Genomic DNA, 21,856 nt, shown 5'->3' with positions numbered 1-21,856 from the left:
TAGTGATATGTACGTGCTTTAATGTTGCGGTGACTTTTGCCTGACTTGGCGTGTGGGTTCGATTCCCACTGGGTGGTAATGGTATTTTTGCCCTTCCACTGACTGGCGACCAGTCTAGAGTGTAGTTCCAGCACCCCGTGAACCGCGGTGTTGAACATTAATGAATAGTGGTAATTAACAAGTAGTAGCTGTACAAAGAAAATGTAGGAATTTGGAAAGAAAGGGGCATTTTTTGTAATAAACAAAGGGAATCTTGACCGTCTGGAGCCAGTTACCACGAGTAGTTTAGTGAACGTTTGTAAAAGTGGGCGGGCCTTCTGAAGTCTTTCCCTTTGATTGGTCGCAGGAGTTTTACGTCATCCTGACAACGCCTCTTGCGCTTGACTGGACTGGAGGGGAAACATTCTGCAAGAGTGTGAGCCGGAAGGGTAAACGAAACGTTGTGTCGCAGCTAGCTTCTCCATGTGAGCTGTCAGACGAGACTGTTACCCAGGAATTGTGATTTTATGTTCCTCCCTTCCTCCGTAACGGGGAGCGAGATACTACATTAAAGGGAAGCTCGACGGGAACAGACATGGCGACATCTGGCCAGTGTATTGTGGTAGGTCGTCCTTACAGAAAGCATGATGTGGGTGGGCATGCTCGTACACATATGGGCACACTTGACGCTCTCTCTGTTCCTGCGCGAATTCGTTTTGGTAACCGCTTCGTTTTGTACCCTACAAAGTTTTCTCAGCGTTAATACGAACGTAAACGCCGTGTTTTATGTACGTGACTCAGTGCAGGAGATTTTTTTAAATATTTTGTTTTGATCGCCACATTCGTGTGACCCTGACCCCGCAAAAAAAAATACAAATAACGTGAGGAAATGCAACTTTGTGATATTTAATAGTCAGAGGGATACCGTAAGATGACACATTTACAAAATTGAAAATACATTCATTCATTTTCGGAACCACTTGTACTCACAGGGGTTGCAGGGGGTGCTGGAGCCTATCCCAGCTAATTACGGCCACCAGGCGTGGGACACCCCGAAACGGTGGCCAGCCAATCACAGGGCACAATGAGATGGACAATCATTCACATTCACACTCATATCTAGGGGCAATTTAGAGTCTTCAACCTAGCCTACTCTTCATGTTTTTGGGATGTGGGAGGAAACCGGAGTACCCAGAGAAAACCCACATAAGAAGATGGAAACTCCACACAGTTTGGACCGACCTGGGATCGAACTCTTGACTCCAGAACTGTGAGGCCGACGTGCTATCCACTACTGTGCCAGGCTGCCAATAAAAATATAAATTATTAATATTATTTCATGCTTTACAAACACATCAAACCATGTCTGTGTAATCACTTATAATAGAAATAATATTGATAAATAATACATGTAAATGAAGAAGCGTGGTGACCTTGCCGATACAAGGCTCACAATAATAATTATCTAAAATTATGGTGAACGAAATGTATAGTTACATGGATCTGGAAATCAATACCAGATATGGTACAATACAACTAATTAAAAAAAAAATCTAATTTCTGTCAAAAAACTGACTCTTTTGGTGCCGTTCATTTTCACATTTAATTTTTTGGAAGCGACCCATGATTTGACAACAAACCTACGTATTTGCACGGAAACTGTTCCCCTGGACCAAACAGGCCACGTGTTAATACGTCTTAAGAGAATATTACCGTCGAACATTTCTGTAAATAAATTCAGCGATGCTCAATTATTGCAACATTCTTCTCAACAAATGGTGTCTTTCTTAACTCCCTGTATGTCCAATTCTTTTTTTTTGTAGCAAATGAACATTTAAAATGAATTCCATGCTTCTCGCAATCAATGGCAGCTAATGAGTTAACATAAATACTAATTTTGTGGAAAAATTTTGAAGCAACCAGTTGTATTCTTGTTTTCAAAGCAATATATTGATACTTGGCGGGAACTTATCGATAATATAAGGTATTACGATATATCACTGCATCAATATATTGTAACATCCCTATTATGTAATAAAATGGGCCTGGAAAAAATTGGTATCTTGTTGAACTGGTCTTTGAGAGGCAAACGCTTTAGTTGTCATAAAATTTGCTCTTTTCTGAGGTATTTTCCTCAGGCAAACTTACATGTTCTCACATTTGATTGCTGCCTTCTCCAGACAGCATTCAGAAGCTTCTTATATAATTTGTCTGTATATGTGTCTAGTATGTGTCATCATTTATCTTCAACCTACATAAGGGACTAAAGATGGAAATTAGCCCTTGGCTACAATCTTACATATGGTAATTACCATGAATATTTGTGCAGTCCCTAATTAATAAATACATTTTAAAAAACTGTATATTGAACAGGATTTGGATCAGTCTTTGTTTAAAAAATCAGTTCATCAATTCAACTAAATATGAAATAAGTAATCAATGCTAAAAAAATTACGCGCAACTTTATTGTGAGGCTCTGACTTTTATCAGTTTGCATGGGGACAAATTATTGGCGTCCTTGTTTGTGGTTTTCCAGGAAGTCCGTTTGTGCAATGAGTACCTTGAACTTGGATTTGCCCTTTAAATTCTTCTTTCCACATACTTTATATTTCAATATGTAATCCATTTTGCTGTTTTGGACTCATCCGGGGAGGGTTGTCCCACTAAATCTAAATCCGGAATCACAAATACAACTGTTGTCTCATGAATATCAAACTGCTCACTTTTTAATCTTCTGAGATAACTCTCTTCATCGGTTTTTGTGGTCCAAGTTTCGTGTGGATCTTCAAATTGGTAAATTGAATACAAACTTAAACATGCAAAATAACAAGTCTGTAAATTGAAAAATTCCATCTACACAGCAAATTCTTTGGACTAACTGGGTCTTGGTTATCGTATTCAAACATCCATTCATTTCACCAGTGCTATTTTTATCAATGCCTGCACTTTTTTAGTCCGCATCAAATTTCATACTGTATGTTGCTTTATGTAATGCCGAGCTAAGTGGAACAGAAGCAAAGTATACATAAATTTCCTCCCAAAATATAATAAAATGATACAAAATGTTAACAAGTTAATTTATAGTTGTAAAACCTGTATTATGTTTTCAAATTTTGGATAACTTCACATAATTTGCCTGTACAAACTTCAAGGTTGTATTGTACTGAGTTCACGTCACATTGTGCGAGTGGGGAAAAAAAATCCCCCGACTCATGTGACCTTGAGGAACATCTGTCCCGTTTAATCGTTGTCTGTTGCCCAAACAGATGGGCAAGCTTTTTGTGCGTTCTCATCTGCCTTAATTGTGCGGCACTTTCTCTTAACCATGTTTCTTTAGAACACACATTACACATTTCTCTAACTCATGGCCTAAATTACTCACAGTATTCTATTCAGTATTTTTACTCTGCTTGCGACCGCTCGATTCTATTCAAAAATTGTTTTATTATTCTTGAGGTACCTCAAGATCAGCGCCCACTTGGCAGCTTTCACATGACACAAATTATGTCATCAGGCCAACACTTGTGCAGAATTTGGAGAGGATTTGACAAAATACAGGAAACATTGTATAGGATTTTCAAGTAAATCTATATAGCTGTTGTGGTCTGGGTATCTTATAGTGGCTGCTGTTGAAGAAAATCCAGACATTTTTAGAATGCCTTACCTTAAATGTAAATGCTTCAGTACAATAAGATGCTTGATGATCATGATCATTTGAGCTTGAGGAAGGTCTGAATGCGTTTGCAGTTGGACCTTTTTCTTGGGAAAGTTAAGCTATAATAATTACCTTGTCATCTTGTCTTGTAGTATTGCTCTTTCATCAGATTAATGTAAAGTTGGGTAACAAACCTGTTTCTTACTTCATTTCAGATCACTGATGAGGAGCAAGGGTATGACCTGGACCTGTTCTGCATACCAAGGCACTATGCATGTGACTTGGAGCGGGTTTACATCCCACATGGACTCATTTTGGACAGGTGCGAACAGACTGGCCATGTTTTTAATTGTTGAAACAGTATGATTGGTTCATGTCTGTCTTAATTTCTAAAAATCATGGATAGTTTGTAAATTTGTTTGGATTTGAAAACGTTACCATTACAGATCGACAGACCAATATGGGTTTTTCAGGACCGATACCGATTATTAGTAGTCAGAGAGGATGCCGATAACTGATATTTATTTGCAGTAAAAGTGTTTAAAAAAATTCAAATAATGCAAACACTGACTTGTTGAACTTTATTAAATCAAACACTTTTGTATATGGCTCACTCGGCACGAAGTTCGGAGGGAGGGCAGCTGAGACGGAACTCGGCCGTTTGGTCGCCGGACTTTTGGTCGCCCGGAAGGTTATTGATAATTACCATTTAAAATTGTTGCTCAAATTCCCTAAATACAAACTGCAAATTATTATTTTGTCATACTTAATGCCTATTTATTTATTAGGCTAAAGAAAAGCTCCAAATGTCCCGTACTTTTATTGTGTTTTGTTGGAGAACTTGTTAAGACCCTGACTGACGTCCCTTCCTAAGGGGACAACTCATGTACATACAAACTCTTATACACTCGCACGTCGGCTCAGTGAAACTGCTCATGGCCATTGTTGGCTTTTATTGATGTGTAGACCGTGTTGTTTTACCTTGTTTTGTCGCCGGACTTTTGGTCGCCGGACTTCTGGTCGCCGGACTTTTGGTCGCGGACGTTTAGTCGCGGACGTTTGGTCGCCCGGACCCAAACAACCGGCGACCAAACGTCCGCGACCAAACGTCTGGCGACCAAACGTCCGGTCACGAGCTGAGATGCATCTCATTATCAACAAAAGGTGCCGAATTAAAGCATAGCAGTGGCAAGCCTCTTCATGTGACAATTGACTTAAAGAGCAGCTCTTAGAGGTCGTTCATGATAGAGGTGGCTGTGAATAGAGCAGGACACACCTGGCAAGAGAGAGAGAAAGAATAGAAGCTCGGCTGCATCTGAGCCGAAACAACCCAGTTTTGAATTGGTTTCTTCATATCGGCCAGTCGAGTTAAAGAAAGGCCGATACACGTCTAATGTCTAAATATCGGCGCCGATAATCTCTTGATCTATCGTTAACTCTCATATGCATAGTTTCCGTAAGTTACATTTGGTGAAATGTAACCGGACTATAGCTGAGCTCGAAAGTGAGCCACTGTTCCCTGACAGAATCAAAAATAAATGGATTCCACTGCTGACCACAGCAGAAAACTGAACGGTCCACTGTCTTGTTCGCTCTCCCCATGTGATCCCAGGACAGAGCGATTGGCCAGGGAGATTATGAAGGAAATGGGAGGGCACCACATTGTTGCGCTTTGTGTGCTGAAGGGAGGCTACAAGTTCTTTGCAGATCTCCTGGACTACATCAAGGCTCTGAACAGAAACAGCGATAAGTCCATCCCGATGACAGTGGACTTCATTCGCCTCAAGAGCTACTGTGTAATTCATTTTTATGGGTTTTAGTTTGTTGAAAAATCACATTTTTAAACTGCAATGAGTTTGCTTGTTTCCTATTTGTAAAGAATGACCAGTCAACAGGAGAAATCAAGGTTATTGGAGGAGATGACTTGTCAACGCTGACAGGCAAGGTCAGTGCTCCATCTTTTGAACTCAGTGGTTAATCAAGACTTGAAAAAAGCAGCTCTCCCGTGGAATGCAATGTTACAAGTTACGTTAAGTGAAGTTTTATTTTTTGGGCTTGACAATGAATTGGAAACTCTTCTAGATAAAGGAGGGCAAGCAATTCCACAAAGGTTGGTGCGGATTTCCGTTTTAATTCGCAAGATTTCACCTTTTCCCCCAATTAGTGGATTCCAGTGAGGTGCTTCTTGTTTCCACAGAAACCTCATTGGTTAAAATTAAACTGCTGGATTGGTTGAACCAAAAAACTGCAACCACGGCGCCCCTTGAGCACCGGTTTTCCCACCACTATCCTATAGTACTCTGTGATGTATATGGACTAATAAAGATAAAGTACCAAGATAAAAATGTTCAAATCTGCCGCAGGCCCACTGATTGCGGGATCAAGGGTTCGATCCGTCTTTCCCTCGTAGTTGGCCAAGATATTTCACCCTACTTGCCTATTTGAGTGGTTGATCATGGTCAAAATGGCCAATGTCGCTTTTGTCAGACTGCAGCTGTGGCTACAATAGTAGTTTACCACTTTCTGTTGTGAAGTGAAATAATAATGCAATATTAAGCGCATTTGTGTGTCCTTAGAACCACGTTAATCTAATGCATTATTATTATCCCATTTAATTCAACTTCCTTTCTTTTTCACAGAATGTGCTGATTGTTGAGGTATGTCCATACATACGCATATTATTACATTCAGCTTTTTACTTGGAAAAAACAAACATTCAATCTGAACTTCTGTGGTGATGTCTTTCAGGATATTATCGACACTGGGAAGACAATGAAGACTTTATTGGAACTTCTCAAGCAGTACAATCCTAAAATGGTTAAAGTAGCAAGGTAATACAATAATGATTGCAAAAGCCTACCATATGCTGAAATTAGATTCAGTTTTTTAGCATGTGACTGCTGACAAAAAATAAAGTACAACAAACTTACATTTTTAGGGTCAAATGTTATGCTTCACATGTTTAAGACTTGGAAAAAAATTCTAATCTCAACCCAGACAGTCAGTTATTAAATACATATACTGGCAATTACTGTACATTTAAAATCGTGTCACTTTGTCACAAACTAGCAATGTAGTGATCACATGTTTTTGGATGTGAAACGGAGTCACCGGATTTTTTTAAGCTCTCCCAATATCACGTCCCGATGCGATACTGAAAATGTATTAAGCAGAAAAAAGCGCATTTAAATGTTATGTTTTGCTGCAGTGTTTTTATACTTCTGTATTATTTCATTACTTTATGCCTTTAACTCGTTTACTGCCATTGACACTTACAGATATATAATCCATTTAAATTTGGAAGGAGACACAGTGCAAACCACAAAAAAGTACTACTTTGCTTAAACAACTATTATAATTCCAAAAAACTAAACAATCGTTTCGTGAATCCTCTTTAAGCAAAGTTTTTTTTTAACAGTTTGTTGGTGAAAAGGACACCAAGAAGTGTTGGCTATCGACCAGACTGTGAGTTATAACTTTTTGTTGAAAATGTTTTACTGTGAAATGACGAGCCTGGTCAATTTGGCTTCTGTATTCCAGTTATAGGCTTTGAGGTTCCTGACAAATTTGTGGTGGGATACGCACTAGACTACAACGAATACTTCAGAGACCTAAATGTGAGTATCCTATTTCTATTGATGAAATATGCCGCAGATGACCATTTACTTTAATCTTAGCTAACCACATTTGTTTACAAAAAGCTCCAATACTGTTTATCTCGGACAGATATCTTTATAAAAAGACAATGTGAATAACGAAATAGCAGTTAATACTGTAAAGAATCTAGTTATTGTCATTATGCGCCACTTGCACAGTTATTTAATCTTAAATACCAAAAGTAAACTTCATTTTTCACTTTAAATTCACTTCATTATACTTGTATAATGATTTTTTTTTCAGTTTTTAATTGTTGGCTTCTTTATTGTTTCAGCATATCTGCGTCATTAGCGAGACAGGGAAAGAGAAATACAAGGCATGAAGAGCACCTTTATATTTTTGGGGGGATGGCTGGTTTTATTTTTTAAGTTTGCCTATATTTGTTCCCTCCGTATTGCCAGTACCTGCCAATTTTGGAACTTGAGCTTTTTTTTTCCACCTCAGAAAAAGAATGTACAGCAAAATATAAATCCACAACTCGATACTATAAGTATACGACAATGGTGTGAATGTTACGCGGACCTTTCTAAAAGTTCTGAAAGCCAACTAGGCACCAATTTGGGTTCTTCTGTTTAACTTTTGCATTGTTTTTTAAATGACTTTTTTGTTTTGTTAATTGTTTGATATGTTATGAGGAAGGTCAAGAAATCCAATTTTATTCATATTACACATTTTAAACTAGTTTAATTTATTACAGACCCAATGATTGCTGGAGTGTGTAATGCTGCTTAAGTTTATTGAACAACATTTCTCAATCAAGATCGTTACTTTTTCTGATCAGCCTCATCGCAGAAGTGTTCATGGAAAAAAGTTGCTGTAGATTGGTGCATAACTGGGGAAAAAAAGGAACCCAGAATAAATTCAAAAAACAGAAATATTAAAGTTGCATCAATTAAAGCTTTACCGATGACTGCATGACCTGGACAACCTCATTATACAAACACCAGTACTTTCTAAATTGATAGTGCACAAAATTAAAAGTGACCTTTCCTAGTACTACTCTAAGATTTCTCGGTACAATCAAGGATAAACTGGATGCGGCTGTAGTTGAATGAGAAAAACTGGGGAATTAATGAAATACTGGTTACATTAAAAACTGAAAATACATTCGGTATTGGAAAGGGTGTTTTGTCACCATTTTTTTATTATTACTGTTAGAATAATGACGAAAATAAAGTGCATCATTTTATATAAATTATAATACTATTGCTGACCTCCCAGCCCCCCAAAAATTGTCTTCTGTTTTTACCTGACAATAACAGTTATATGATATTTATGTCCACATTTCAATAGTCATTTCATAAACTCAATTTGTGGTTTGAGAATAAATGTTTGTGTCTTGTTATTTTGTTTCTGAAGAAAGTCTCACCAATGTAGAATGTGTCAGTTGAATAATGAGCAGTCTAAAGATGCATTTAGTTTTCAAACTCTTAACTCGGGGGTGCCCAACTCCAGTCCTTGAGGGCCCCCTATCCAGTCTTTTTTTCCATATTTCCCTCCTCTAAAACAGATGAATCAATTATCTACTCATCAGCAAGCTATCCAGAAGCTTGATAACGATCCTGATTATTTCATTCAGGTTTGTTGGTGGAGGGAGACATAGAAAACAGACTGGATAGGGGCTCTCGGGGACCAGAGTTGGGCACCCCTGTTTTACCTGGACAGCCCTGACCAATGTTTTCAATGTTTCCGTTGTTTTTTTTGTCTTGTTACAAGAGCTACCCATCAGTGCTGCCACCACTGTATGCCATCTTTTGCTGTGCTGCTCAATAAATATGCACAAACTGACTTGTTGACTGAAGTCCAATGTGAAAGTCTCAGTGTGATGATTTGAGATGATTTCCACAGTACCTGGTTATCAAGCCATTAAATCATTATTATTATTATTATTATTTGTAAATTCAAGATAGGAACAGCTAATAAGAGTTCCAATTTGTGCTCAAGATGTCAAGGAGCTTTAAAAAATGTATGATGTTTAAGAAAATATGTACATTGCGCACAATATTTTGATGAATATATGTAATGTTGTACTCCCCAAATGATTTATACTATGATTTTTTCCCTCATAATAATTTGTGTGTGTGCGTGTTTTTTGTCCTATTGTGCTCTGGGATTGGCTGGCAACCAATTTAGGCCCATAGTTGACTGAAATAATCTCCAGCACCCCTGCGACAAAGGTACTTTTATTTTGAAAAATGACATCAGAGCAGATTTGGTGAGTGGATCTCAGAAGTGGTACGATTGCAAGATTATAGGACTATTCTACTTTATTTTAAACATCAGCGTGTTGTTTGAAACTTTAATGTGAAACCATCGCACCCAAGGCGTTATTATTATTATTATTATTTTTTAATGGAGACAGTTTAACGCTACGGAACCGCCCTACAGTAATCGGATTGGATTGGGTGCTCAATCAGAACCCTTGCAACACGATTGGTTGCCACACTGTAAAACACGCCCCTTGTCATCCGGGCGGGAATGCCGTATTTTCTTAAATGAGATGGCACATTTCTAAAAGCAAAATCCATAAGCTAAATTTCACCCTAATTATACTTTCATTTGTAGAAGTGTGTTACATATTCTCAATGTCGATTTACTTTTCGTAGCCTAGGGCGCATTTTGCTTGGATGAGAGACTATTGCCACTTTCGTAGGATTCATAATCACGCTTCACTGCGCGATAACCACGCATTACCGTAATGCATTGTATAAACAGAGTTGGTCTTTTTGACGTCTTTTCAAGTGGAGGCTGGCCAACCCGCAATACATTATGGGGCGTGAAGTTTTGTGATGCCGCGCACAATGAAGATACGAATGGTTTCCGTCTGGCGTGTAGCAGAAGCTGAATAACGTAACTCCACGTCGTATATTGATTCTAAAAAGCCTGGTTAAATCGACCGCCGTCGATATCCACGCAAGTGTTTAGTTGATGACGAGTGACTTGGTCGGCTCTGTGGTCGGAGCATTACGGCTATTGGCGTAATGCTAAATGTAGCTTGCTGTTAGACTGTTGAATCGGCTAATGCTAACGAGCAACATGCTAACAGGAAAAGGTTGGCCGCGCGTTATCTCGAGATAAAATTGTGTAAGACTTGTTTGGTGTAAATTACGTTTAGTTGGTCATTTTAGCCACCCTGACCCGACTGTTTAACGTACTAAGATTCGATTGACATAGTTATAGTCAGCGGTGACGCTCTTCTTGCAACTATCAGCTCGAGTTAGTGGTCATTGTGCTGCCTTTCGCCATTGCATGCTAAGCATCCATCTGGAAAGTTGGCCGCATATCGTTACGAAAGCTGCTAACTCGGTCATGCCCCAACAATCTTGTCGGAAGGAATTGTAGTGACGACCACATTTTGTTGGACCACGTTAAGTTTCCTCTGCGGCAGAGTTGTTCTGAACACGGGCCTCCCTCCTGAGCCTTTTTCCATCCTCCATCATTTTTCACGCTTTCTTCATCGATGATTTTGCCTCAAGCGAGAGTCCAGTTGACACGTACAAGAGCAAACATGTAACAGCTTCGACAGGGCCTTTTGGATTGCAAAAAGATTTGCCTCGTTAACTCGGCACGATGCACAATTCAGGAGTCCTATCACAAGAAAAGATGGAGCTCGACCTGGACAGCCCATCTTCCTTAGTTCAGACCGAAGGACATCTGAGAAGATCCAACAGTGCTCCCATGATTAATGGCCTAAGGTTCTTTTGTTAACTATTTCCCCTGAATCTATTTCTCATAAATGTTTAGCTCAGTGTCGCCAACACTGACCTCTCGAGTGTTAAGCCCTGGGGCTATAACAACAAGTGTGTCATTGCAGTGATAATTCCCAAGTGTTCCAGAGAGACATCTTGCGAAGCCGGCGAAATAGCACAACGGTTGTCAACAGGCCCAACATGGTAAAAAAAACAGTTTTGTGTGTTTTTTGCTAACGGAGTCATTGATTGTTGACTTTTTTTGTAGATTCCCTCTTCGCCCATCCGTGTTCCCAGCACCAGGCTTCATCAGATTAAACGAGTATGAAAACGACCCAATGCATCCGGTCATGTAGGAACATAAGCATGTTAGACCACCATCACCCGTCTGAAACCGTAGGGGTCGATGGTGTTTTGTAAACATGCAATAGCAATATTTTGGAGTTCGCAGAGCCTCCGGTCATTAATTGATCGATTGGCAGTATCAGACTCGAACATAAACATTCAAGTCCGTGATTATGTTGATTAGATTTGGTAAAAATGTAACTAGATTTGGTAAAAATGTGACAAGATTTGGTAAAAATGTGACAAGATTTGGTAAAAATGTGACAAGATTTGGTAAAAATGTGACAAGATTTGGTAAAAATGTGACAAGATTTGGTAAAAATGTGACAAGATTTGGTAAAAATGTGACAAGATTTGGTAAAAATGTGACAAGATTTGGTAAAAATGTGACAAGATTTGGTAAAAATGTGACAAGATTTGGTAAAAATGTAACACTTGTATGTTGTCACAGGAAGAAGGTGTGGATGTGATGAACAGAGAAACTGCGCACGAGCGGTAAGATCATTTATAGAAGTACAGTAATCCCTCGATTATCACGTCTTCACTGATCGCAAATTCAATACTTTGCGTTTTTTTCCCGCTATGAATTATTTAAAAAAAATATTTAATTTTTAAAGTTCATAAAAATGTCAAAATCCACGCTGAACCTCGTAAGCTTACTACTAAGACTCAGCCCTGAAGAAAAAAAAGTTATAATAGGGGTGACCCTACTTTGAGATTTTTAAATTATTGCGGCCATGTCTGGTCTACATTAACCACAATATTCAAGGGATTACTGTACTTATTGTTTACACAACCTCTTAAAGGAGGGCATGCAAATTTAACATGTTAAGTTAATTAATATAAAGGATGACCCACAAATATGGAAAACATATGAGTAGGTGTTTGCTCACTAACTATTTGTAGATTGTAGTATACTTGAGATAACCAGCACTGCTCTGGACTTTTAAGTAGTAGTAGTAATAGTACAACTACTTATTTCTTGTCTACTACAAAGTAGTATTGGTCGACTGCATAGGTAGCTCTCAATACACATTACTTTTCTGGCGAACATTGTCGTCATTAGAGCCGTTTGAATTTTAGCTTTATTTGACTATATTTAACTTGTCTTTAAACTGAGGTGCTTGTTAGGAATGTTAAACTGTTATTTAAAGCATTAAGTGCAGAGCTAAAGTGATGATAGCAGTGATTTGTGGTGGAAATGATTGATTAAATGGATTTATCATGGGGACTTGTACTCTGTGTTCCAGGTTGGAGTAGCCAATGTTTTGTTAGTCACATTATTTTTTTCATTGGTAAATGTGTTTTCCTTGCGCAACAATGTAGCTGAAATCAGTACGGTATGCAGTAGAATGGGTCCAAAAATATCTAACCAAAGCATTCAGAACCCTTTCATTTCGATAAAGTTGGGAGGAAAAATGAATTCCACCAAGATTGTGAGTATTCAGAGTAGTCGTTGGATCACCACACGTCTCTGTGTATGGATTTTCTTTTTCCTGGAACTATCAGTGGACACATTACCGACGCAATTTGCCATAATCAAATCATTCCCAAGCTGACACAAGAACTCTTGCGATTACACAAGCCGCTTCAATGTTTGCCTGTTTGAACAGCCTGCAGTGATTGTGTCACAGGTTTGAATCACTTCTTAGTGTTCAGATGTTTTTGTGTCCTAACAGGGAAGTTCAAGCTGCTATGCAAATAAGCCAGTCATGGGAGGAAAGTCTGAGTTTGGTAAGAAAGCTCTATTATGGCATTATTCTCCTTTACATAAACACCTAGCTGTACTTCCTAAATGCATGTTATGTCCATCGCTTGTCTCTTTGTGGAGTGAGCATAAACTAACATGCTAGATTAAGAAAAAAAAATACAGTTACTGTATTTGGGAGTTAACAGGGCCACCAGTCTTTCAAGGTCAGACTGAGTCGGTAGTATAATACTCCAACATAATTCATGGTAGTTTTCTTTTTTTATCTGACTAATTTGTACTGTTTATCTTGTGTGTATATATATTTCGTGTAGAGCGACAATGATTTGGAGAAGTCTGCGTCATCTTCTCCGAAGCGCATCGACTTCGTGCCTGTGTCCCCCGCACCGTCTCCCACCAGGGGGATTGGAAAAAAGGTAGCCTCGACCTTTTGGTTTGTTTACATGCATGTGATTCGATTTTACTTCCGCTAAGTAGATGAAGGGTGTCGTGAAACAACTCTATACTAAACTTGTTTCCCCTCATCACCCAAATTGGATTTAGGAAATGGAATGCCGCATGGCAACCAGTAGGAAGTCATTTTGTGACTCCTGTGGACAAACAGTGATTTATTAAAATCTGTTATGTGAAGGCCTATCCTGAGGCTTGCTATTCTTGCAACAATCTTTCCATTATAGAAGTAAATTGTCAGTCAACCGTTCCTGTTTTGAATTCTATTTAGTTGGTGCCTTATTCTTATCTGATACTCAAACCAGTTTTTTCCCCCTATCATTTCATACACATGACACATGCTGGGAGAACCAAGCAAATGACCGCCTTGCTCAAAATGTCATGGAAATTTCTTCACAACTGTCCAAACAAATATAGTACACAATTATTTCTTGGCAACATTACATGAATTACGCAACCATTGAGTGTTCCTCTTTCTTTGATATTAGGATTAGCAAGACTTCAGCCTGTCGTACTCTGTATGGAAAGCTAGCTAGTTAGCCCAACAGTTAGCTAGGGTGTTTTAATAGGTTATTCTGAAGTACATTCATATTATGGGGGATTAAGAGATGTGAAATCATTAACATTGTGAGTTAAAAGTTGTGAGAACGTGGATAAATGGGGTGATAAGTTGCATTTAGTTGAGGAAAATTCAGGTTCAAATTTTAGTCAAGAATAATGAAATTCAAATGTTAAAGACTGCTGAACTGGTCAAGAAGTACCCACATTCACCAGTAGAGGATGCTTATGTATTAGTTAATCCCAAAATGGCATATCATTATTTTAGTAATAAAACCTAAATTTTAAAATTAGACTTTGTTCTCCTCACCACACGGAACAATTTCCTTTGCTGCTGAAAATGTGATTATTCTTTAAGATTTATATGACAAGCAAAAATTTGTGATGACCAATAGTTATAAAGACCAATTGGAAGTAATTTTGGTCTGAAAATGTCATGTTTGTGCACATTCTTGCTCACCCATTTTAATTGCTTATCAAAGGGAACTTAAACAAGGACTGGATATTTATAGAATTTTGTCTGTATTACTTTTTTGCTCGAAGCCTCCTTCCAATCTAAAGATCCGATGACACATATTTAGTTATGCTGCCATGAAGTAGTTCAAAAATATTTTACTACATGAGAATAGATTAAAAGAGATGTCTCAATTTCCCCTAGAGTCATCCAGTTTAGGTTAAATCCAACCTTTCAGTGAAAGAATGATTTGCACTGCTCAAATCTGACCATAACTTTTGTTTTCCCATCTCTGCCATATTAATTGGCGTCACTTGTCGGGAGCAGCAGTGCTTCTCGCCTTCACTTCAAATCCTCGTGAGCAGCAATGGCCTCACCCCCAGTCCGATACCAAGTCCAACACGACGCTTTGGGTGAGTCTCGTTTAGAGTGATCTCCCACTTTTCAACTCCATCCAATTTAACAACACTGAGTGGGTGGGATGACAGAGTTAGGTTAAGGTCTCTGTCAGCTGCAGCCATGCGTATTTTATATTTGGCCTACATTCATTAAAGTACTGTTCATATTTTTATCCTCCAGTCGCCGTAGTCAGAGCCCTATCAACTGCATCAGAGCTAGCATCCTTGGGCCTATTAAACGCAAGGGTAAGAATTTCAATATTTTGTTGAAATAGTCATTTGAACTGCAAACTGATCTCACTTTAACAAGGTTTCATTGTTGTGAAACACAACCTGACACCAACATGCAGTGGACACAATTAGCACTTTGATTTATTGTCATCCAAAATATGCAGGCCAAACTTATCTGCAATGTTCTTTATTCTTCATTTCATTGTATTATATTCTTTTTTTTTTTTCATTAGCTTTTTAAAATCATTGTATCTATTACTATTCAAATTAAATTATTGTCCCAAAATGATCCTTCAATTCATTCTATACATTTAAAGTTATTTATATGTATACATGTACATATTTGGCCATTGCAATACACATCAATCCTACACTAATAATACTATTAGAAACCTGAGAGATTAGAGAGTTGTTGTCCCACGGGCCACAATTGGACCCTTGACCCTACTGATACCCCTGTCCTCACAAATGTAATAAAAGCATTGATGGGAAAAATCCTAATTGGTGCATGAAAGATATATAATCTAGTTGTTTTTTTTACTGTGCAGGTGAGATGGAGACGGAGAGTCAGCCAAAAAGGCTTTTCCAAGGCACCACTAATATGCTGTCCTCTGACGTCTCCAACTTTTCGGATCTTGGCTCCTGGTAACATTTTCTCAAACCAAATTTCATTTGTATTCAAGTAATAGTCAAATACTAAAGATACTGCAATTACAAGAGCTGTGGAAAAGTATTCTCAATTTCTCAACATCATGGTGTAAACATCCACAAAAAAGCCAAGTAAGGCATAAATATTGCTGATGAAAAGTTATTTTATTCATCAAGGGGAAAAAAATATTTAAAACCTTTTAGTCTTGTGTGGGAAACGTGTTGATTGCCCTTGTTGAATATTCGGTTCTCACGCAGCCACTCGCTGGACGGATTGTTGGACGGCAGCCTGAGCAGCGTCTGCTCGTCCACGGACTCCCCCGGCAAAATGGAGGGAGTGTCCCCGTCATCTTCCAGCAACTCTCCCTTTGCTTCCCTCCCAGATTTGTCTCCCAAGTGACAATGCGCCGGATGAATGGAAAGTCTCAAACATGCTTCTCCACTTAGGGGGTGGACACATTTTCCCTGCAGGCTGTCCACCTCTCAGCAATGCTTTGAGGAATAAGTGCTTTCTATTGCTGCTGGTTGTCCAGATATGTCTTAAGTGGGGGGGGCGTGGCGGTGCATGGTGTGCAGTGGTAAACCTAGTGACAGACTGAGTGAAATGTCTGAGCACTAGCTGCTAATCTTTGGATGGATGAAGCTCAGCTTCACTGGCAGTAGTTTTACACTCGTAGTAGCCATCACTCTCATACCCAAGCACTGGACAAAAACTCATTTGGATTTGTGATTGCCCTTACTCGCCCCATTTTGTCCAACGGGCCTTGGTGCATACCCTTTTTGGAAGAAGATATTTATTATTGTCTTATTGTCCGCGACGTCCGTTCCCCGTTATTGTATTCGTCCTCGGAATAGCTTGTCTAGTTTGAAGTCGGCGTGAAGACTAACGGCGACACCGTGCATTGGAGGGGAGAGGAAAAAAAAAGGAATTGATGGAAACTACTGGTGTATGTAGACAGAACTGTTCCCTTGGTTTAAAGGTGTTAACTGTGGTGTTTTTGTATGTTTTTAAGTGGTGTGACGTTGGCCACGTTGTGTGTTACCAGGAGGCGGAATGAAAAAACGTGCAGTTTATCGCAGGCGGCACAAGGTGGTCCTGGAAGTGTTTAACACAAAAGGCCTCACTGTGGTTGTACAGATATGCTTTTTCTTATGGAAAAAATATTTATGGGGGGAAAAAAAGAAAAATTATATATCTATATTAAATTGGTGATAGTGTTCTATCCCCAGTCAGTGTCATTTTCATCCAGCGCAGTTAACACGCAAGTGACACGGATGCTTTGTTATATGGAAGGCTGCGGTTCCTGCTGTGGTTCTTGTTGCACAGGGTTTTGTTTTCAGCCTGTGTTCATGGTTTATTTGGGGGTGGAGTTTAACGTGACCTCCAATGAGTAGAAACAACAGTATGTCAAGATGAAGCCTTTACTGTGACTTTTGCACCTAGATTTTGGATCAACAGTCCCTCCTATGCCCCTTTTGTGTACAAATAAGGATGTGATTGTAATTATTTTAAAGGCATTGTGCCCTCTTTTTTTTTTAGCATGAAGTAAGGTTTGTTTGCAGTTCTACAATTGAATGTCATTTTACTTGATCCAAAATTTGAACAGGAGGGGGCTGGAAATAGTTTGCCTAGCTGTCAAGGCATGAGATTTATCTTGGGGTCTTACCAAACTCGTGCCCAGTGTCAAATCGACTTCTGCTTTTTTTTGTTTGCATTCATATCAAACAAAGATGAAATAAATTATTTCTTTACGTGTTATGTTTTTGTCCCATCTGTAGAGCGTTGGCATACTTTCTGCGATCAACTGGAAAATTATTTCATGAAATTTATTCAGACTAATGAAAATCAAAGATGTCAGGCTGATGGACTGACACTTTATTAAATGTTTTTGGAACATTTTTATAATACAAGTATTCTGAGCAAAAGGCTTTTTGACATGATTGCTGGAGGGAAAAAAATCATCATTCAGATCGTATACATGCAGATATCTGCATTCTAGCTTCCATTACACTGGCAACTTAAAACATCAATATTTTGGTTACAATTAAATATGATAAGAAAATTGCTATGGCTTTATGTACATGTAAAATGCATAATGTGCTCACTTCAGTCTCGTAGCAACGGACAGGAAACATGGGGCATACATACATACTTTCTTCACGTCCTGCTAGGGGAGGAACCTCCCCAGGGGACATGCCGCAAGTCTGTTTACATCGCTGTGCCGCCAACCCAAACCTGCGTTTGAAAACTGAAACTCGAAACGTTTCAGGAGCGAAGACGCGCTGGGAAAGAAAAACCTCCCTGTGTCAACTAATGAAACTGGTGCCGCGTGGCAATGTCTGAATTTTCGAGATGCCCCCTTCCGCTTCATGTGCGTAGGATGACCATTGTGAGAAGTCCTGAAATGAAACCATTTAGAACACCTTAGTCTTGAGGAAGCGCAACTCTTGAACATTAAAAAAAAGTACTCACCTAGAACGTAAGCTGCTACAAGTTTCTTGTTAACACTTAAGTGGAGGTAGACAGGCACAGTGGATTCTTGCTCCCCCAAGGTGGGGAGCATCAGGGCTGCCACGCACGTAAGCCCCAGTAGCACCGTCAACAGACTGGGGCCACCAGCAACAGGACGGGTCTCTACGAAACAAACGCCGTCAAATTTTCACCTCATTGGCTCCATTGAGCGATCCTCACTTCCATCCTTACCTGTTTGAAACACGGTCTGTTCAAAAAACTCGCTGTCCGCCAGCTGTTCTTTGGCTCGCCGCTCGTCATCTTGCGATCGAGCGCCGCCTGGCTCCTGCCCGGCCGTCGGACGGAGCGTGGCCGTCACCTCTTTTCGACCCAGGGCTTTGCGCTGGCTCTGTTCCGACACCTGCAGGCGGAACTTGTCGTAGACCCCGTAGTGGCATGGCCGCACGTCTCGAAGTCGGATTACGCTGAAATGCACGGGAGCAAATTTGGGTAAATCGCCGCCCACAGTATCTTCCTCAATTTTTGTCCACTACGTATTTGGCAAACGTAAGAAGCTCACATGTCAACACAGCACTGCGGTTTGACGGCTCCGGTGGAGTCCACGACGGTGTACTTGTTGGGCGCTGTACACAGCACTGTGAGGGAGGAGAGGGGAAAAAAGAAAAAAAAAAAGTAAAATAAAAATATTAATTGGAAATATGAGTCCAATCCATGTGCATTCAAGGGGACATTTTTGTGAAAATTAAAACAATCTCATGACAGGCCTGACTAGCAAAAATGCAACGGATGCTAAAAACAGTTTGAAGTTAGCGACGAGTGCGGACGATCATTTCACTGGACATTTTCTGGCTTTTAAACTCCCAAAAGCTAATTTTCCAAGAAAAATATTCATAATAAATATGATTTATCTCAGAAAGCTAATATTGGTATATTTGGAAGGGAAATGGTCTCCACAACATGAAAAAAATATGCAAAAAAGACATTTCATATATTATTATTATTAAGTAGGGTGATCCGGCGACTGAGTGGTTAACGCATCAACCTCACAGTTCTGGGATCCTGGATTCAACTCCTGTGTGGAGTTTGTATGTTCTCCCTAGGCCTACGTGGGTTTTCAACGGGTATTCCGGTTTCCTCCCACATCACAAAAACATGCATGATGGGCTGTTTGAACACTAAATAGGCTCCAGCACACCCGAGAAGCTAAATCAAATGCAATTTTTCAGGACCACAAATCCTTAATTTTTAAACTAAACTAAACACAGTCACTTTGAATCAGAAGCTTTTGTATCAGGAGCTGCTCAACCTCCAAACAAAACACTAAATACAACAGAGTACAAGTGAGAATTGTTTTAATGAGTCTTAAAAAGGCAAGTGGGGTTCCAAATCCAATCACAAAAGGTGAGATACCCGCAGTAATTGCTGTTATCGCACATCCAGATTTTGTCACAGCCCCACTACTGACCTTTAAACTTGAGCGCAAACTCATAAGGGTTGTAGAGGGTGAGCACTTGCTTGTGAGACGTCTGCTCATCGGCGTAGAAGACCAGCTCAGTGGGGAACACGAACACGGGAAGGTTGCCTTCCACCAGCTCAGGCTGTCGATGCTGCTGCTGCTGCATTGGCCCCCACTGAGATCCTCTTTTCCGTCTCCCGTCTACAGTCTCCCCCTCTTCCCTCACTCCGGAAACTCGGTCAAACTGGGCGCTAGGCTCTTGGATTCTATGGCATGGCACTGTGAAGAGGGGAGACACCAAGGTTTCTCTTTGTGATGATGAATTCCACTCCACTCGTGCTTCACAAGTGAATATGGACAACTGACAGAGTTAGCAACCTCCAATATGGGAGAAATGAGTCCCAGAAATAAATGGAAAAACTTACATACTGGATATTGCCACTGGAGGCGCATGTCAAAACAAGCATTTCATCATCTATAAACATGTTTAAAAAGCCTTGTACAAACTTTAAATTTGGTTTATATGTGACATAATTGCCTTATGACAGTTGTATTTGTTCGTACGGGTTTTTGTGTGCCACAAATGTCCAACATTTTATAACTGTTGCGTGCGTATTCAGAGTTTTCATGACACCTGCCCTCTACCAAACAATATAGTCATTTTAGTAATATTTAGTCTATGCAAATATTGCTTGCTGTTCACGTGATATAACTAACAGAATTACAAAGGGTTCCTAAAGTTCTTTATTCTGATAATGATGTTGTTTTGGCTCAATTTTATTTTGAAGCGAATTGCTTGGACACACCACATTGGGCAACAGTGTCAACTTAGATTGCAAAACATTACAAATATAGATCTTCCCATCCAACATCCGCGCAAACAAATGAGTACACTTTAGACATGGATGGTACAGCGTCTCTTTTAAAAGATGAGTTCATTTCACCTTTAAAGTGATCCCATTGACTATGATTTGCTTTGTTGTTCTGCGGCCTTTGACTGTACTGTCTAACTTATAACTCTGCCTTTTCTTGGATTGGATTGGATTGAAATTTCCCGAATACGGGATGAATAAAGTTATCCAATCCTATCCAATCCAATCCAAATTGCAACATCCTGTTTACATGTGGAGCGTGAACACGAACACGAGTGGAGTGTAGAAACGCCACCAAAAGTGCCCCTAAAACACTCAAAATAATATTTATTCTTCTTTATCGTTACGAAAACCTCACGATTTCGAGTTACACTTTATGTGTCATGGTTATACTATTAAGTACAGTCCTTCTTCGTCTGTAAAGAAAGCTCCGAAGCTAAAATATACCGCGAGCGTTCATGTCAGTATTATAATTATTCATTTTAAAAAGGTGTTAGGCGAGCCCAATATTTAGACTCGCTAATAAACCAGACATGTTTGAAATCCGATGACATTTCATCTGAATGGCTATATTGTCAAAAAAATTTCAAGCTATGGGGCTAGCCTGCTACGACAACCCAAATGCTAATTGTTTGGAAAATGCCATACTCAATCAACGAAAGAGATGATTTTCACAACAACCAACCGTGAAAATAAAGAATTACCTCGATTTTATCGCTAATGTCACCACCGATGGGTTGTCGCGCCGAATCCAGAAAGCTGTTATTTCTTTCAAGCCTTTTTTTCCTTTGTCAATAATAGCTGCAGCGTTCGCGGTGCATTGTGGGAAAGCTCCCGAGAACGTGCTAAGACGTCAGGAGATAAACAAGAAATCTCTACGAGCACTAGCTTATGCATTAAATATACGATACATAATACAAAATACCATGTTTAATTAAGATGGTTGACGCCATATTAGATTGGTATTTTGTTACTTATCAGGGGCCAAACAACTAAGCAAGCACACATTAGGTTGAGGAAATGGCTAAGTACATGTGGAAAACGTAATTTATACCGCTAAGACAACGAAGCTACGCATTAACGACAAAGAAATTAAACGCCAATTTGCGTGTATTACAGAGCAACAGCAACGGGGCACGTAAAAGCGAAACAACCACGTCGCCCTCGTTGCTGCTAGTTTATATACACTTGACATGGGAGGGGCGTGTCTTTAGCACGCCAACTCAGCCAATGGCGCTGCACCAGAGGAAGGGGGCGTTCCTTTCGGTAGGGAACAGAAGTTG

At 39.6% G+C, this 21,856-nt stretch overlaps 3 protein-coding genes and 1 non-coding gene across 5 annotated transcripts; 3 read left to right on the top strand and 1 right to left on the bottom strand.

Annotated features, from left to right (window-relative positions):
* Positions 1–376: 376 nt before the first annotated feature.
* On the top strand, positions 377–7,771 carry LOC144082642 (hypoxanthine-guanine phosphoribosyltransferase-like). The gene is made up of 9 exons (XM_077609923.1): positions 377–601; positions 3,850–3,956; positions 5,247–5,430; positions 5,514–5,579; positions 6,274–6,291; positions 6,383–6,465; positions 7,053–7,099; positions 7,175–7,251; positions 7,566–7,771. Exons 1-9 carry the CDS (start codon positions 575–577, stop codon positions 7,611–7,613), a joined length of 657 nt encoding a protein of 218 aa, XP_077466049.1. The 5' UTR covers positions 377–574; the 3' UTR covers positions 7,614–7,771.
* Positions 7,772–9,810: 2,039 nt separating this feature from the next.
* LOC144082272 (P2R1A-PPP2R2A-interacting phosphatase regulator 1-like) lies at positions 9,811–17,531 on the top strand. Of its 2 annotated transcripts, XM_077609307.1 has the most exons (11): positions 9,811–10,801; positions 10,875–10,986; positions 11,106–11,184; positions 11,249–11,302; positions 11,777–11,820; positions 13,005–13,059; positions 13,348–13,449; positions 14,823–14,908; positions 15,075–15,139; positions 15,673–15,769; positions 16,031–17,531. In XM_077609307.1, the coding sequence occupies exons 2-11, from the start codon at positions 10,895–10,897 to the stop codon at positions 16,170–16,172; spliced, it is 816 nt and encodes a 271-aa protein (XP_077465433.1). In that variant the 5' UTR covers positions 9,811–10,801; positions 10,875–10,894; the 3' UTR covers positions 16,173–17,531. The 2 variants fall into 2 exon arrangements, with proteins under 2 accessions (XP_077465433.1, XP_077465432.1); XM_077609306.1 differs by having other exon boundaries at positions 9,812–10,986.
* LOC144083007 (small nucleolar RNA U109) lies at positions 13,121–13,275 on the top strand. Its single transcript, XR_013303442.1, has one exon. It is a non-coding gene; the product is annotated as a small nucleolar RNA U109 (small nucleolar RNA).
* Positions 17,532–17,627: 96 nt separating the features above from the next.
* LOC144082273 (motile sperm domain-containing protein 1-like) lies at positions 17,628–21,747 on the bottom strand. The gene is made up of 6 exons (XM_077609308.1): positions 21,278–21,747; positions 19,711–19,980; positions 18,805–18,880; positions 18,477–18,709; positions 18,246–18,407; positions 17,628–18,172 (listed from the first exon to the last, which is right to left on the bottom strand). Exons 2-6 carry the CDS (start codon positions 19,865–19,867, stop codon positions 18,141–18,143), a joined length of 660 nt encoding a protein of 219 aa, XP_077465434.1. The 5' UTR covers positions 19,868–19,980; positions 21,278–21,747; the 3' UTR covers positions 17,628–18,140.
* Between the last annotated feature and the right edge of the window lie 109 nt (positions 21,748–21,856).

This window comes from Stigmatopora argus, chromosome 9 (genome assembly GCF_051989625.1).
Source record: "Stigmatopora argus isolate UIUO_Sarg chromosome 9, RoL_Sarg_1.0, whole genome shotgun sequence".
Lineage (NCBI taxonomy): Eukaryota > Metazoa > Chordata > Actinopteri > Syngnathiformes > Syngnathidae > Stigmatopora > Stigmatopora argus.
Note: the sequence above shows the minus strand (reverse complement) of the source record. Positions and strands in the feature narration are given on the sequence as shown.